General features: G+C 55.3%; 1 protein-coding gene across 2 annotated transcripts in view; it reads left to right on the top strand.

Moving 5' to 3' along the window:
• Positions 1–17734, top strand: part of ETS1 (ETS proto-oncogene 1, transcription factor) — a 76083-nt gene that overhangs the window by 19063 nt on the left and 39286 nt on the right. Inside the window, exon 1 of one of the 2 annotated variants that reach the window (XM_005528433.3) lies at positions 10230–10425. The exons of the other annotated variant lie outside the window; for it this stretch is intronic. Within the exon in view, the coding sequence (XP_005528490.1) occupies positions 10356–10425 (70 nt within the window). The 5' untranslated portion in view covers positions 10230–10355. Of the gene's footprint in view, positions 1–10229; positions 10426–17734 lie in introns of those variants that run through there. 2 annotated transcript variants of the gene reach the window in all.

A 17734-nucleotide genomic window follows, 5' to 3' on the forward strand; every position in this document is an offset into this window, starting at 1 on the left:
TCCTGGGGAGGCATGGGCCTCTGTGGAAGCAGGCAGGGGTGAAGAGGTCCCTGTGTTGGGGTGATGGACTTCCTGGGGCACATTCAGGGGTCACTCTCTTGCCTGTCTCCAAAATGGCTTTGGTGAGGTGTGGGAACAGCTTGGGCGGAGGGTGGACTTTGCACATGGGCTTATTTCCAGTTTTAGGCTCGCAAAAGGAGCTTCTCTGTGCTCTGGGAGCTGTCTTTGGAGACCTCTGATCCCCTTTTAGAGACAGAGCTCCTCGTTTGATGTTTTTCCTTCCCCTGTGATGATGCAAGGGAAGGTTGGGATGCAAAGCTGGGATCTCCACAAATCCCTGTCGGGAGGGTGGAGCCCAGTGGGGGTTGGTCTTTTCTCAGGTGTAACAAGGGACTGGCCAAGGGAAAACAGCCTCAGGTTGTGCCAGGGTTTGGTATTTAGGAAAAATGGAGAAAATAAACTGCTCCACCAAAGGGGAGATTTGATTTCTAAGGAAAATCCAGCCCAAACTGCTTCTCCTTAACTCAGCAGCTCTTTTTCAGGAGTCAGGAAAGCCTTTCTCCCAGGTCTGTGTGATTCACTCTCCACATCTGAGGTTCAAGTGGGGCCAGGGGGCTCTTGCTTGGTCAAACTGATGTCAGCATTGAGGTAGAAAAGGAAAAAAAGGGAGAGATGCCCCAAGGGAGCCTGTTCATGGAAAAATTCTAATTTGGTCAGTTCCAGGCATCTTGCAGAAGAGTCTGCGCTTGGGAGATTTCAACCCAGTTTTCCAGACTCCAGAGGCAGGACTAATTCTGGAAGGCAGTGATGGAAATAAAGCTGGCATCTCCTCCTGCCCTGCATCAGCTCCTCACCACAAGCAACCTTGGGGTATCTGAGACATCTCCAGAGGTGACCAGACCTGCTCTTCCTCTGCTTTGTATCCAGCCTGGGCCTGAGCCCAGGAGGGCAGAGGCCTCCTGTGTCTGGCAGCTCTGGCTGTGTTTCCATTCAGGCAAACATCCACTCCAAGGAAGTAGGAGCAGTTTTCCTTGCTCTGCAGTAATCAGACTGACAGGATAATGAGGCAGCCCGGTAGCTTTGCTTTGCCTTCCCCCTGTGCTGAGTCCCAGGCTGGGTGTCAGCTCAGTCCCCATATCTTGAGGAAAAACCTCTCTTTTTTTTCCCTTTTCTCCTTGTTGCTGCCAAAAGTGACAGATTGTTGGCCGGAAATCATCAATATTTTGTCAAAACCAAATCCAAATATTTCCAGCCAAACCTCAGCGTTTTCTGGTGCTGATGCAAAAACAAATCTCCGTGGGAAATGCCAGCAGGGAAAGCAGATGGAGCAACGGGCCGGAGCTCTGTCCTGGCTCTCTGGTTGGGATGTGCGGCCGAGGGGCTGCGAGGCGCGGGGTGGTTGAACCCAGGAGCTAAATTTGGGCTGCTCTGTGTTTATTCAGAGCTCAGTGGTGTAAACAGCCGTGCTCTGCTGACCTGCACGAGCAGCCTGGCCTGGGCAGTTCATCCCACAGAGTCTGGAGCACAGCAAGCACCGAGATTCCCTCCCTGCTTTCCAGGAGCAGGATGTGCTGCTTCAGCCCAGCCCCACTGAGCTCAGGGAGGGATTTTAGAGGTTTCACCCTGCCCTTCTCCCCCACATTTGCTTCCAGCCCCTATGTTTAGCAGAGCCATGCTTCCACAAGCATCCCTCTTCCCAAATCCCTGCCCCGGGGCCTCCCAGCTCCAATGGCACCGGATCGTGGTGGGAGGAGTTTCCCCTCCACAACCACCTGAAGTCAGGGATTTTGGGGCTCTCCCACGCCTGCCAAGAGCACCTCGCCCTCAGTGGCTGTCGCTGCAGCTCCTCACTTCATTAGCACCAGGGATGTTTATAAATGGCAGGATAATATTTTTCATTTCCAGTTTGGGTTTCCAGGGCAGCCACTTTCTGAAGCACTTAGGAAGTTTAGAGAAGATGAGGTTATATAAACGGTTTTTTCCCCCTGGGCCCTTATTAATCAAGTGGCTGTGGAGCCATTCCCAGAGCTTTGGGATTGAGGGCACTGGCTGGGTGAGGGGAGGCAGCTTTTTCTTGGCTCCCACCCTTTATTTGGGAGTTTGGGATGAATCCTTCTCTCAGACCTGGCTGTGGTGTTTGAAGGTGGCCGGAGGGCTGAGGAGGCTGCTCCTGGGTTATGTGAAACTGTGTTTGGGGCTGGACTCTTGTGTGGCCCCTTCTGGGCCTTTGTGTGAGCCATGGCACATCTTTTAATGATGTTTTTCCTGGCCCTTTGGATGCATTGCCTGTAAAACTTGGTTATTTGGTGTAAAACTTTTGCATTTCCTACGTGCAGGGCAAATAAGATTTCAACAACAGCGTGCATCGAGTTGATTCCTGTGCTTTTCCAATGCAACCCTATGGGTGTGTATGTACACTGATGAATAATTCCCTGATGCATTCCCAAAGCTCCACCAGCAGCTGCTCCCCAGGGTGGTTTGGAAAACAGGAGCCAGCTTTGCTTCCCATTAGAATGAAACCAAGCTCTGCCTCCTCCTCCTCTTCCATGTCCTTCCTCCCACTCCCTCCTCCCCACAAGGGATGAGGAACGGGGATTTTTTGTTTTCCCTGGGTGGATGGAGCTCTGTCTGCAGCAGCAGGTCCAGCTGCTTTCAGCCTGGAGCTGCAGGTCCACAGAAAATCAGCTCATTAATCTGCTGCCCCACCTTGTCAATCCTCCAGCCAGGCTCTTCCAGTACGAGAATGGTGACTGAAATAGCCAGGGGTGGGAAATGATGATTTAAAGGGGGTAAAAGGGATATTTGCAAATATTGCTGACTGGGGCCTTGACAGAAAGAAACTGAATTTCTTCTGGGTTTTGGGAGCGTATGAGGAAAGGTGCTGAACATCTGGAGTGATTTAGGAGTTCTGTGCTGGAGCTCAGACCAAGGAACTGGGCTGGGATGAGGAGCAAATCCTCCTGTGGTTTTGGCTCCAGCTGGTGCAGGTTGTGTGTTCCAAATGTCCATGCTCACCTGCCCCAGGGATGGTTGTGGTGGCCCAGGACATTTCAGGCAGCCCTGGGGCGTTTGATGCATCATCTGAGTGGATTTTCTTCACTTCCCAGAACTCCTTTTTAGATTGTAAGGAAACTCCAAGCACCAGAAATTATTTTGTTTCATCTCACAGAACACAAATTGGCTTCCTAACTTTCCTTTGGCCTCATCCTCATTCAAGACCTTCCCCTCCCACAGAATCCTCCTAGAAGAGGTGAACTAACTGGGTGAAAAGAGCTTGTTAACAAATTACTTTTAATAGGCCTTTTTTTTTTTTTCTTTCCATTTTGCAATTCCTTCCCATATTAAAGTGCAAAAATAGAAAGTTTTCGCTCTGGTTGAATGACACAACATTTTCCTTGTTTATTTTCTTTCCACTGCTTTAACCCAACAAGTGTGGGAAAAGCAAAAAAAAACAACAAAAAAACAAAAAGCCCTACAACAAACTGGTCTGTATCAGCCAGGAACATATTTAGAAAAAATATTTGCATCTGATTTTTTTCCTTGAGCCACCAGCAAAGCATGAAAAATAATAGATAAATCATCTGTTTTCATGGCTTTTGTGAGGTGGATAGGGAAGCAGCGTGTGCTGAACCCTCCTGGGACCCCAGGATCTCTGTTCAACAGCTTCCTGAAGATGGGATGAGGGAACGGCTTCAGACTGGAAGAGGGTGGGTTTAATGGGATATTGGGAAGGAGATAATCCCTGGGAGGGTGGGGAGGCCCTGGCACAAAGAAGCTGCGGCTGCCCCATCCCTGGCAGTGTCCAAGGCCAGGTCGGACGGGGCTTGGAGCAGCCTGGGACAGGGGAAGGTGTCCCTGTCCTCGGCAGGGGTGGCACCGCGTGGGCTTTAAGGTCCCTTAAAGTCCTGAAATCTCCGGTGCTGCTGCCCGTGGCTGTCCCGGGGTGAACACATCCCCTCGGGAGCCGCGGTCCCCCGGCCAGCAGCTGCCTGCTCCCATTCACACCCGCAAGGATTTAGGGCCTCGGCGAGCTAATCAGGAGACGCTCCCGGGGAGAGAGGCGTGTTATTTAATTAGCTGTACAATGGGCTGGCTGGGAGGCACGTGGTGCCTCTGATGGCAGGAGATAGATGTCCTTTTAGCCGGGCTAATTGTTGGGAAATAGCGGGGGCTTTGTTCAGCCCCAGCGTGGGCTCTGTGATCTCGCAGAGCCCGGGGGCTGCCCGCTTATAACTTTAGACAGATCCATTCAAGCCTGGCCCGCAGCGAGGGGCCGAACAAGCCGGGCATTGTTGCAGAGCCAGGAGCGTCGGCCAAAAAAACCACCCCGAAAAACCCAAACACGTGTAGGGAGGAATATTTCCCTGGCGTTTATTCACTGCCGGGCCAGGTTGCCAAGCGCGGACAATTGCGGGAGAGGAGGTTTTCCCTCTTTGAGACGCGTTTGCAGGCGGATCCCTCACCCCAGGAGCGCTGCTGGGGATGGCTCTGCTGGCACAGCCTCTCTGCAGAGAGCAGCTCCAGGGCTGCGGCTCTCAGCCGGGAATTCCCGAGCTCTGGGCACGATGTACATGGGATAACGCTGCCCAGCCCTGAATTATCTCTCTAGGCTGTGTGCACCTGTCCCCTCACCTTGCTGGGACAGTGCTTTGGGACGGAGGGACCTTGGCTGTTGGATCTTGCTTGGTTTTGCCTCCCAGGTCCTGTGGAACAAGGGATGGAAATCCCAGTTCTCTCTCCTGAGCTCTCCCCTCAAATCTCTTTTTGGAGGCCCCATCACGGTCCCCAGCCCCCTGAGCTTTTCCTTTGGGACTGCTGAACTTCCAGCTCATTGGGAAGGGAGAAAATGTCATTAAAGAAAGGGATGGAGGCATGAAGGTGGAAATGTGACCATCACTTGTGTTCCATCACTTGAACCCCTCTGTCCTCGCCTCGGTGTTAACCTGGGGCTCACTGCAGTCCCGTGGTTTATTTTCCTGGGCTGATCACTTCCAACTGGCCGTGAGCCTGGGATTTTCCTGGTGGCTGCCACTTCTCAGGCTGTGGATTCTATACCAGAGCTCGGAGCTGGCCTCCCTTGGGAGGTGCCTGTGTGTCTCTTGGACCTTGATAAAGTGAAATGTGGTTGCCCCTCGGTGTTTGGTGAAGCTGTAGGTGGTGTTTTGGTGGAGATGGGTCTTTGAAAGATGGAAAGGGCAGGTAAGTGTCAGTGATCACAGTCTGGCTGTCAGGAGACCATTTCTGAGCAGTGCCTCGAGTATCTCAGGGAAGGGAATTTCAAGGGCTACCAGGGATCAGTTCGGTGAGGAGAGACTGGTGAATGCCAAGAGCGCAGCCACAAGCAGAGCTGTGCTGTTAAACCTGAGCTGCTTTGTGCTCTGAAGGAGAGAGATCTGAGGCCAGGGAGAGAGCAAAGGTGAGAGAGGTGTCCTGCAGGTGAGATTTGATGTGTATGGGCTGCACATGCTCGGTGTAATTGAGAATATCGGCAAATATAACAGCAAAACCCTTCAGGATGTGCTCACCACGAGCTCAGGGCTGTGCCTGGAGGGGAGAGGGAGAATGTCCGGAGAGCAAACAGCGGCTTACGAGGATTTTCCGTTCAGCTGCTTCCAGCAGGGCCACGAGTGAGTGACAGCACCCCCGGCGACAGAATTCCCGTCAGGATGGCACTGCCGGAGCCCGGAGCAGCCCCTCGGGATGAGGGGCTCTGGGAAGCCAGGAGCGGGAGGCACTTGGAGATGCTCAAGCAGCCTGCGAGGCTCGCTCGGCTCTCCCGGCGTGGACAGGGCTGATCTGCCGGCTGATCTCCGTGTGCCGAGCCCTGACCCCCGCTGGCCACAAAGCGGCTTTTGTGAGCCCTCCCCGCCGGCACTTAATGAAAGCCGGAGCCGCGGAGGCTCGGAGGCCGGGGACAGTCGCTCACAGGAGCGCATTGTGGCAGCGATGGCTCGGGGCTGGAGATCCCAGCGGGAACACCGCCCTGCTTCTCCTGCCGCCAGCGCCCAGGCTGCGGCACCGTCCGTGCCTCCAGCCCCGCAGCGAGGGGACCCCGGGGCCACATCTGGGGCACGGGGAAGCCACGCTCGGGGCACGGGCATCACCTCCGGGAGCCCTGGTGCTGGGGGAGCGGCCCGGGCCCGCAGGAGGTGCCACTACCGAGCCCTGCTTCCATGCCCCAGCCAAAAACCGGGGCTGGAGTCAGCAGGGCTAACCCAGCCTCCTCCTACCGAAATACTCCAATACTTCCCAGCTATTACGGCGCTTGAAAGAATTTCTCGTATCATTTTAAATTCCAGGAAAGGTCTCTCCCAGGGGAACGGCCGTGGCAGCTGCCTGCTCTTTCCTCTCATTGCACAGGGCCACCTCCACACCCAGGGCCACCTCCCTGCTCTTTCCTTTCTTGGAGTGGTGGCTGCTGCTCCTTCCAACAATGTCCCTGTTACGATAAATCCTTTCATGTCTCCGTTTCTCCCTGGAATTGCAGGACACTTTTTTTGTTTTTTGATTTGTTTTTTATTTTCTTTTTCCTTTCCCCTTTGCTCCCGATTTTTGTCTCATGCCCTCTGGGTATTGTTTACTTGACAAAACATCAAACCTAATCCCTGACCGCTCGCGGTCATTAAAAATCCCATGGCAGTTTTGGGGAAGGCTCCAATTTGGCTAATTACGTTCTGCCATAAATATCCCCCTGCAGTTTTAATTGGATATGGTGTTCTTCATTTCCTGGCCATTACAGCTGGATGGATGTGTATTTCACCCCAGCTTTAGGTAGCAGCAGTGCTTGGAAAACCTCTCTCTCCAGATCAGAGGTTACACCTAATTCCTGCAGGAATGAGAATGGGGAAATGTGAGGGATAGGAGAAGCTGCCCCAGCTCCACGACATCTGAAGGAGAGTCAGCAGCTGCCCTGGGCTGGGACAGGAGTGAATTTGGCCGTGGAAAAGAAAGAGCCGTCCCAGCCAGGAGAGAGGTCATGGAAGAGCCGTCCTTGCAGTCTGAAATCACAGCAGATGCTCCTAACACCTTTCCTCAGTGCTAAATGAACAATAATTATTATTGTTCCGTTAAGCCAAGGTTAGTCGGGAGCCCAAGGAACAATGGGGCATTACTGCCCATCCTTTCTTTGTTGGCAGGGAGGACAGATGGTTATCGCCCATCCTGGGGCTGCAGGGCCGTTCTCCAGCCCCGCATCCTCCCTCCGGGACAGAGCCCGAATGGACATTAACGCTCCAGAGCGACACAGTGGAAAACGAGGGAGAGACTTGGATGGGGAAGAGGAAAGATTTTCCTAAAGCCTGTGAGCAGCAAATAGGAACCAGTTGCTGAGGCGAAGTCATGTTTGGCAGGTCTTGGACTCGGAATGGTCACATCCCAGCTGAAGAAACTAATCAATGGATTCCTTCCATGCCTTCTGTGAACACTGAGCCATTGAGCGGCTCAGCTGGAGCTCAGAGCCAGGGCTTTCATGTTGCAGCTCTGAAGTGAACACAAATTAAGGCGGCTGCTGGGATGGAGTTCGAAGGAGAGGTTCAGCTGCCCTGGGAGGAAACCTCTGTCCGCAGCCACTCTGCTCTCTTCCTCCCCTTTGGGGATTTTTACCCCGGTGTTACTTTTGGAAGGATTTCCAGTTTCCCTGCGTGTAGGGATTGCCATGCCTTGCAACAGCAAAATGGACCACAGGTTTGGGGAGGCACAAGGGGGTGAGGCAAAGCTCAGAGCTCCTCTGCAGCCATCCTGCACCAAGCTGGGCTCAGTGACACTGGCTTTGTGGGATCAGGGCTCAGCCAGGATGCCAGGAGCATGTGGATCTCTCCTAATTAAAACCACGCAAGCTGTGAGAAAGGTCTTTGTTAGAGCCTCTGTCCAGGTCCAGAAGAGAAGAATATCCAGTACAGGTGCCCTGGAGATCAGCCAGTCCTCGAGGCTGTAACACTGCAGGAGAGGCTGAGCCAAAAGCATCGGCCCAGGGGAGAAAGGCTAGAGCAGAGACACCTCAGGGCTGCCTCCTCTGTCGCTGCATCGCGATCTGTGGTGGCTCCATCCAGGGCCTCTGTGCCCAGGAGAGCCCCGTGCTGTGTGCCACCAACAGCCTGGCCCAGCCTGCTGGGCGAGTCCCAGTGACCCCGCAGCGCCGCCTGCTCCGTGTCGCTCCTGGGGCTGCGGTTTGTGCAGCCCCGCCCGGGGGGGTCACTGGGACCGCAGGTGCTTTCTGATGGCTCCGGCAGGCAGCTGCACAAAGCTGCACCCCCAGGCACCCCCAGGCACCCCCAGGCAGCCCCCTCCTCTCCCTGCCGCGGGACCCCAGCCCGGCCGAGCGCGGGAAGGGAAGGACTGGCGGCTCTGATAACTGCATCAGGTTTCTCTTCCCAAGCCTGCTCTGGAGGGATCAGAGATCAGAAAGAAAGGCAGCTGTTTCTCCTGAATCCCCTTTTGATTTTCAACTAGGAACATTCTACTAAATCTTCTCTCTCTAGTTTCTTCCTTCAATCGTTGCTGTATGGGGAAGAAAGAAACCCAAACTGAGGGCAGGTGCAAGCACGTGATCCTGTCCCTGGGAGGGACCACATTTTATCCTTGCAGCCATCCTCTTCCCACCTCCGGATTTCCAGGTTCATTCCTGTGGTAGGTTTCAAACCTTCAGCTGAGGTTTCCAGCCCTGTGCTCTGAGCACGGCTCAGGTTCTCCCGAGCCCTCGGGAATCAGTGGAGGGAGGTTTTTCATCACAGCAAATTCCTCCACTGCTGCAGGAATAGCTTGCCCAGAACTGATCTTGCAAGTAAATTGGAAACAAGATTGCCTGTAAAACTGGGAACGTGAGAGGTTGTCACTGGGTGAGGAAGATGAACTTTGTCTCCCTGTCCAGCTTTGCCAGCTCTCAGCCCTCCTGCTGCTCCTTGCCTTGGCCAAGCTGTGTGTGCAGCCAGAGCTGGCTCTCCTCGTCTGGCCCCGGCACCTCGCAGCTTCTTTCAGTTGCACAAACTCTCCTGCTATAAATACGCCCGTGGTGGCTGAGAAAGGCCCGGCTGCAGAAGCAAAATAATCTGAGCTGCAGCGTTTGCATCTGCAGCTCATCTTTCGGGGCCTTGGGAGTTTCAGGGGTGTTTGCAAGCGGGACCCTGGTCCACCCTAAGGGCTGGGCAGTGACTGTGACCCTGGGCAGCTGCTCCTGCGGGCCTGTGCTCACTCAAGCCCATCTTTGATGAGAGCAGCCTGATCTGTGCCAGAGTCGGAAGCTGTTAAAGACTTTCGGAGTGACAGAACCACAAGAGCTGGTTGCTAATGACTTTTTTTCTCCCTACCGGTAAGCTGACATCTGTGAGTCATACTCTCCTTCTGCTGTGCCGTTTGTGGTCTGAAGTTTGTGCTACCTAAATACAATCAAATAGATTTCATGTGAAAACCGATATTCTTCTGTTAACTCCATGCTGTGCTGGCTTGACACTCATCTTGCATCTTAAAGATGCTTTTTATCCAGTCAGTTCCCATCTGTCTTTGGCCTCCCACCTGTACCAAGCAGGCCTGGGAACAAGCACCCCTGGCTGTCACCCAGCACAGCACAACGTGCACTGCTCTGCCCTGGCTGTGCCCCGGAGTTTGGATATGCTCGTGGGTGGGAGAGGATGAGGCTGCTCCAGGCGGGATGATGGGAACGTGAAGGGGTGATGGAAATGCGAGGAGATGATGTGAGCATGAAGGGGTGATGGGAGCTGAAGGGGTGAGTGTGAAAGGCAGCGGTTCATGTCGAGACAGGCACGGTGAAGACAACTGGCCTGGTTTAAACCATCGGTTTCGGGCAGCGGCTCCAGCCAGGGCTGCCTGCAGCCAGCGTGCTCAGACTCTTATCCCGTCGTGTTTGGGGGCCGGGATGCGAGCAGAGGCCCTGGGTGCGCTGCCCCCCCTCCATCCCCGGACCCCCGCTCCATCCCCGGACCCCCGCTCCATCCCCGGACCCCGTTCTCCCGGCAGCGCCGGCTCCGCTCCCCGCAGCGCCGGGGCCGGGGCCGCCTCCGGAGCGGGGCGGGGCGGGTCCCTCCCCTCCCTCCCTCCCGCCGCTGTCACCGCTCGGGGCCGGCCCAGCGCCCTCCCCTCGGCTCAGCCCGGCCGGGGCGGCGGCGGCGGAGACGGGCGAAGCGGAGCGGAGCGGGGAGCGCAGCCGGGAGCGGAGCGAGGGAGCGCGGAAGGAAGGGAGGAAGGAAGGAGGAGGAGGAGGAGGAGGAAGAGGAAGAAGAAGAGCAGCGGGAGGAGGCAGGCAGCGCCGGTCGCGCTGCCCCGGGAGCTCCGCTCCGCTCTCGGCGGGGCTCAGCCGCCGCCCCCCGCTCCCGGCGCGACGCCCCCGCGGCGCTGCCCCAGCCATGAAGGCGGCGGTGGATCTGACCATCATCAAGACGGAGAAGGTGGACATCGAGCTCTTCCCGTCCCCCGGTGAGCGCCGTGTCCCCTCCGCGCCCCCCTCCGCGCAGCCCCGGCCCCTTCTCCCCGCGAAACCGGGAGAGCTTTGCCCGGGGGGAGAGGTTTGACCGCTGGGGTGCTCGGAGAGGTCGGTGTGGGGTTTTTTGGGGGTTTCTTTTGGAAGGGAACACTGAGCGCACCCCAAGTCGCGGCGCAGCGGCGCCGCCCGGGCTCTGCCCGCTGCCGAAGGCGAATTGACTGCGAGCGCTTTTATGACTTTCCATCCCTTTCCTTCTCTTAAAATCCACCCCGCCGCCCCTCCAGCCTCCTTCCATCACGCTCCTGGCATCCTTGCCGGGATGTAGGGAAGCCCGTCCGGCGGGGAGGCAGGAGAGATGCGCTCCCCAGGACTCCCCGCCTGTTCCCGTCCTCAGCCGGGATGTGCGCTCCCCCAGCCCTCGCTGCAGATGTCTTGTGTGGTCCAAGCACTCGTGCTGTTTGGGAAACACAACTCCAGCGGTAACTGTTCTGGGTTTAGCGCCTTAATCCAGGAAAACCCGCCGCCTTCATTTTATTTTCGCCCTTTTGGAGCTGGAGAAATATGCGGAGGGAGGGTGCAGAAGGCAACGCATTACTGAAGGGAGCGAGAAGGGTTTTTTTGTGTGTTGTAGCGGCGAGTTCAGCTGCTGCTGGCTGTGGTTACTGCTCCGAGCCGAGCCCTGACTAGAATAAGGGCTGCTGTTCACACACTGGTGGCGTCCGCCTGCTCGCTGACCCAGGGCGCTCAACTCCTCTCTGCCCTGCCCAGGCGAGGTGGAGGATGAAACTTGGAGTGCCCGCAGGAAAAAAAACCAAAAACCAACAACCCTTTTTTCTGCATAAAACGAGCCCTGTTGCTTCATCTCTCCCTGCTGCAATTCCCACTGCCCAAACTGAAAGTTAGCTGGATTTTGTGTAGCACCGGTGTGGCGAAGAAAATCAAATTAAAGACTGAGTTGAACGTTTCCCTGCTGGTTAGGAAGTTTCTAGGAAAGCCAGAAGGGAGGCACAGCTCTTGCAGACACTGGGATTTTGGGCTGCATGTGGAAATAAAATGACAGCTGAGTGCTGGAGCCACACAGGGGTTGGTGCTTAGCCTTCAGTAGATGCTGGTGCAGCATCAGCTGGGCTGCAGAGATGGTGCTGCCTGGGCATCAGCCATCCATGGGCTACGGAGTGTCCAGTGCAGGAGAGTCTCCCTTGGCATCCCTTCTCCCACCCTCCCTGGCTGCAGGCAGCCCGCTGAGCTGCTCAGAGCCTGTCGTGCTCCCTGCCCCGGCAGCAGGGCTGAGCCCGGCTCCCAGGTGTGGGATGGGGAGCACCAGGCTTCAAAATGCCCCAGGGATGCTGAGGATGCACCTACACGGCTGAAAGGAGAGGCTGGAGTGGAGCTGAGGAGCTGTTTGTGCCTATTTCCTAAAACTTTGGTGAACACTCATTCCTGCCCTTCAGCCTCTGAGGGCAGCCTGTTTGCTTGGAGGGGAGGAGAATGGGATAGGAATAAACACCTGGACCATCAGGGATAGGCTTTGCTTTTCACTCCAGAGTATCTGTTTAAATCTGCACTCTCCTGGCGTGGGTGAGAGCTCCCACGGAGGATCTGGGTGCTCTGGGTGCCTGAACCCTGGAGCAGTGGAATTCCCTGGTGCCTGAAGAGAGGACTCAGAGTTTCCCCCTGCCTTAAGTTCATTTTCTTCTGTCCCTGAAAGCTCTTCTGCAGCTGATGTCAGCAAACAGTTCTTAGAGCTGACCCAAAATTTAAACTTGGGCAGGAAGAGAGCTGAAAAACACCAACCCAAGAGGTAGAAAAGAGCTGCCACCCCATCAGCCTCAGCTGCAGCCGCTCCTGTGCTGGTGGCTGCGCTCGCTGGGAGCCACAAAGGTCAGTGCTGTCAATTAGCTGGCTTAACCTCATTTCCCCTCCAACTCGGAGAGAACACTGCAGCTTTCTGGTTTGGTGGGATTGATGGTGAGGGAAGGAGTGTGGATGCTCCTGGGTTGTGTTCCTGGGATCCAGCCGTGCCGCGGGGAGGGAACATCACTTCTCTCTGCTCCTGGAGGGCTCATCTGCTCCTGATGGCTCCTTCAGCCCTGAATCTCACACAAATGTCCCCACTGTCCTTAACTCCAAAATGGGCTGAGAACTCCAGCCCCTTTTCTCAAAGCAGCCGTGGCAGATGTCGTCCATGGGGTTAACCTTGGGCAGGGTCCCTGCAGCCAGAGGATTTCAGTTATGCAGGATGTTTGATGTGCCAGGTGCCTGATGCCCCATCAGTCTGTGCCTCTGTCCCCTCTCACCCCCCAAACCAAACCCTGCTGCACCCCACACCTCTGCCTGCAAAACTCTGGGGAGATTTGTGGTGTGTCCAAAGGGTTTAAAAATAAGCTGGAAGGGATGTGGAGTTGTAGAAAGCTTCCGAAGCCAAATCCACCCCCTCCACCCCCACTATTACCAGGGGGAATGTGTGAGTGAGATGAGCAGGTCAGAGCCCCATGGGGGTGGCTTCTCCTTCAAGATGCAATTCTGTGTGATATTTTTATGAGGATGTGATAGAGAGGGTGGTAACATCACTTGTGGTTGTACATACATGGCTGATCCACCAGTGGTTGGCGGGACATTTTCTGAAACAGTAAAACCCCAAACCATGTAAAATACAACCCCAAGGGGAACTTCACCTGGGGGTTGGTGAATGCTGCCCTCCACAAACCACTTTGTTCCCTGCAGCTCTGCCAAGCTGCATTTGCTGCCTGTGGGCAGAGTGGGAAGCAGCTCCCCAGCCCTTGCTGGAACTGGGGCTCCCAAGTGCTCATTTCTTGCTCAGGAAGCTGCGGATTTGCCACCCCCGAGGTACCAGAGCTGTAATCCCAGATGTGGTTCCTGGGTATCCCAGGTGGAGCAGGGATGCCGAGCTCCCCGTCCCGCATCCAGTTCCTTTTGCCTCCTTTCCCTGGAGGTGTGTTACGGAGCAGGGGTGAGTTTGTTCCTGGAAAAAGGATTTGCTCTGTGCACACACAGCACAAAAATCCGGGCTTTTCGGCTCTTCCCATGCCTACCCTGAGGACAGCTGGGACATGGACACGTTGTTTCCATTGGCCTGTGCGTGGGTGGCATCCCAGGGGTGTGTTTTTATCTGGCAAGAGCCTTTCCCTCTGTTTAGGATTTGGGACAAACATCACTTAGGGCTGAAGTAAGATTTTCCCTTCCAACCCAAACGTCTGTAAGATTCTGGTTCTCCTGCTGTGGTGGTGCAGGGTGCAGGGAAGCTCCTACACAGCTTCCCTGCAGCTTTTGGATGTAGGACCTGCCTGAATTGTGCTTCTCCCCCTTCCCACAGCCAGGGCAGGTTTTGCTTTCACTTTCAGCACAAACAAGGGAGTTCGCATTAAAGCGAGCCTGGCAAATGCAGAGCTCCTCCACAGGGCCTCGCCGTGGGCAAGTGGCAGAGAAAATCCTTCTTCTTTAGGTTTTAGGAGGGGACCCTTCATTCTGTCCTCTACCTTGTCTAGGGAGGCCAGGTTTGCCATCCCTGGCTCCCAGGTATTCACGGAACGGGCTCCCAGCCGGATCAGTGCGGCCAGAGGGGGACAGTTTGCTGAGCTGGTCGTGGTAAAAGTGCTCAGAGACTTGGGACATTATTCTCATCCAAAAAGAAAGGTTTGATCCTGCATTATCCTCGCAGGGCTGAGCCCTCCAGCTGTGTAAGCTGCTGTGTGACTCAGTTTCCCTGCTGCTGACAGGCGCTGGCTCCTGCATGGCCAGGTTTTCTTTCCCCGCAGGATAAAACACAGCAGAGAACCCCAGCATCTCCCTCCCTGCTCTGGCAGCTTCTCTGTGCCCCCCTCTGCCTCAGTGGCACCGGGAGAGCGCTCACCTCTCCTCCCAGGAACACCCAGGGTGCCAGAGCCTGGCGAAGGGAAGGCACTCATTGATGTTTCCAGGGATGCAGGGAACTGCACCAGGATCTTTTGGAATGCTTTGCTCGGCAGGGCAGCCGAGGTGAGAGCTGGGCTCGGCTGGGGATGCTCTGTGTGGGCTGGAATGATCAGCAGCGAGGCTGAGGCTCAGAAATGGAGAGCTTGGGGCTGCTCTCGCATTTTCGGTGCTGATTGTCTGCGGAGGAGGTGAGAACTCAGCTGAAGAAGAGCAATTACCTCTGTATGTGCTGACAAAATGCCCATTACTGTGGTATCCAGCCGGGATGCGGGAATGAGAGGTTCCCAGGAGGGGGGACTGGCTGCACTTGGCTGCCACCAGCTTCAGCTTTTTTAGTGTCGGCTTCTCACCAAAGCTCAGAAAAGGGGTGGAAAGAGGGCAGCTCGTGGAGCTGTCCTTCAGGGACCCTCCCACCAAAGAGTATCCCTGGTTTTTAACCTGGGTACAGGGAGAGAGATTTCCAGGGAGCAGGAGCAAACCCCCTGCTTCACGTCTCCATCCCGAACGCCCCAAAGCACGCACCAAGTGTGTAATTACAGTGTCCTTACATGAAGTGGCCCCTAATTTGCCATGTAATTACAGCGTGCCATGCTTTGATGGGCCTTGCAGAATGCAGGGATAACACAGGCTCACGCTGGAATGCTGCACTCCAGCTCTCCCAAGCGAGCTGCTGAGACATCCTGAGACTTCCTGCGCTCCCAAATCCAGAGCAGATTGCTGGCAGCGAGTGGCTGTGACTCCAGCAGACAGTGGCACGCTGAGCTTTGCCATGGGATTATCACAGAATCCCAGAATGGTTTGGGTTGGAATCCTCAATCCCATCATTCCTCCCACGAGCCCAGGTGGCTCCAAGCCCTGTCCAGCCTGGCCTTGGACACATCCAGGGATGGGGCAGCCCCAGCTTCTCTGGGAGCCAGCTCTGGATTTGCTGCTGTGGAAGTGCAGTGTCTGCACCCTCTGGATGCTGTGTGAGGAGCTGGGGGCAGCTGGATCAGGTTCAGAGTGCAGAGGTTGTTCCATAGATTAAACCCTTAGCTGGCTGTAAAACCATGCCAGAGATGTGAACTGGCTCTTGTCAGTTGTGGCACCAGGATCCGCTGGGATTCTGGGGAAGAAGGGAACAAATCCGAGTAAATCTGTCCCAGATAAGGGGAGTCTTTTCCTTTTTTCACTGTCAGCTGGTCCTTGCATGGCACAAGGTGGGGAAATTGCATGATCTAGGACAGTGGGTGTCACTCTGTCCCTGATCCAAAGGATGGAGCTCTGGCACCCTCCAGCCTGACAAATTTTGCTTGGTGGAGCCCCTGTGCTGGGTAGGAGAGTGCCAGGATGCTGAGGAGGTGCACAAGGAGGGGCTGATCTGCTTTACTTGAGCACTAAAATTCCCCTGGAGCCAGGGCTTGACTGTTCATCCCCCTGTGACTGGGGATCCCTGTGGGAATTGGGACATTCCATAGGTGCCAGGTTGTGCCTCTGCAGGCCAAGCCCCGACTCCCCAGTTTGCTTTTTAGCTGGGAGTTCCTGGTGGATTGCAGGGCCTCTCCAGTGCCTCCTGGTGCAGCTCCAAGCCCCATCCCAGCAGGAGCCAGTGGCACAGTCTGCAGCTGATCTGAGCAGCACAGCTGTCTCACAGCCAAAAATCAGGCCAGCAGCCCTTTTTTTGTAACCCCATGCCACAGTTATCCATCTCAGCTCTTTTGTTCCTCTTCCGTGACTAAGCTGCTCGCTGCCTGTGTTTCTTTTTTCCCCCTTCATTGTGTAGTTTATAATCTTCCAACGAGATACAGACAAAAATTTGTTTGCAGCACTGGCCAAGAAGGCTCTTGTTTCCCTGGCACAGGGCCATGCTTACATCTCCAGTCAAAATACTGCTGGTTAAACAATAAATATTTATTGATTCTCCTACGAGCTCCTACATTTTTCCCAGGTGCAGTGAAACTTGAGGGGGGGAAGCACTTGAGTGCTGCCCATGGCAGAGCTGGGAGATGGCTCTGGAGATGGCAGGTCTGGATCTCCTGACCCTTGGGAAGCTGGGATGGCTCCTGCTGCACAGCCCTGCAGAGCTGCTCTCACCTCTCCAGCACAGCCTTCCCAGGCTGGGGGATTTGTGCCTCCAGGCTTCCGTGGCAATGATGGGAGAATGTGGAAATCTAAAGTTGCTTTATTGTGCCTGAATATCCCCTGGAATAGGGGAGGGACAGTCTGGGATGGGCACAGAGTTGGGGACCAAGTGCACAGAGATGGCAGAAAAATAAATGAATCCTTGAATCCCAGAATGGTTTAGGTTGGAAAGGTCCTTAAAGCTTATCCAGTTCCACCCCAGCCATGGGCAGGGACACCTCACACTGGACCAGGTGGCTCAGGGCTCCATCCAGCCTGGCCTTGGGCACTGCCAGGGTGGTTTCTGTTGTAAATTGGTGCAAAGGCTCAGCCGTGGTGTCTCAGTGCAGCCACCCCCAGCTCTGGAGCCATTCACAGGCTGCAAATGTTGCCTTGCAGAGCCCTGCAGGGCTGGGCTGAGGTGGAGGCAGAGCCCTCAGAGCTGCTCCAAGGCGTTCCATCCTTCTCCAGAGGGGTGGCTGGAGTAGCCCTGGATGGGGACAAACCCTGCTCTCTCACTACTGAAGTGAGACTACTCAGCCTCTTTCTGAACTGAAACTCTGCATCTTTATGTTGAGGTTTTGGGGTTTTTTTTCACTCAACTGCCAAAGACCCGATTGCTCCTGCGTCCCATGAGCAGCAGCAGCTCAGGGGAGCAATGCCCCCTGTGCAGGACCAGGCAGGTTTTGGCTGTGCTGACCTTGCTGAGCTCCCTGGCTCCCCAGGCTGTGTCCTGCTCTGTGCAGGGCAGGTGGGCCCGGTGTTTGCAGGAAAGCAGGAAGCTGGTGCAGCACAGCCTCTCAGTCCCACATCTGGTTCCTGGAGCCTGTGGATAAATATAACCTGCCAGAAGAATATCACAAACACACTGAGAAACAGCAGCTCGCTTTCCCAGAGAGGAAAATCCCCTCGTTTCTGTGGCTCCCTCTGCTTTGGGAATGAGGATTGGAGTCATTGTGACAGCCCTGGTTGTGGATTGGGATGTGCAAAGTCACAGGGCTCTGTCTGGGTCTGAACTGGGCTCTGGGGCTGTAATTCCCATTCATTCTCCCAGTTGCTGCTGGGTACAACAGCAATCCCTGCTCCAGCAATTCCCTGCTTTCCAGCTTTTTTCCTCATGTTTAAACCTTCCCTATAAAGCCAAAAGAGGCACAGACCTCCAGCTCAGGTGGCTGTGCAGGAGCCCGGGGTTATTTGGGCTGGAACAAATGTCCTGGGAGGGTGTGCAGGGAGCACTGCTCTCCTCTGGGCTGTAGCTGTGTGTAGGAT

This window comes from Pseudopodoces humilis, chromosome 25 (genome assembly GCF_049639895.1).
Source record: "Pseudopodoces humilis isolate 2021_Gansu_Grassland_sample_001 chromosome 25, ASM4963989v1, whole genome shotgun sequence".
NCBI lineage: Eukaryota > Metazoa > Chordata > Aves > Passeriformes > Paridae > Pseudopodoces > Pseudopodoces humilis.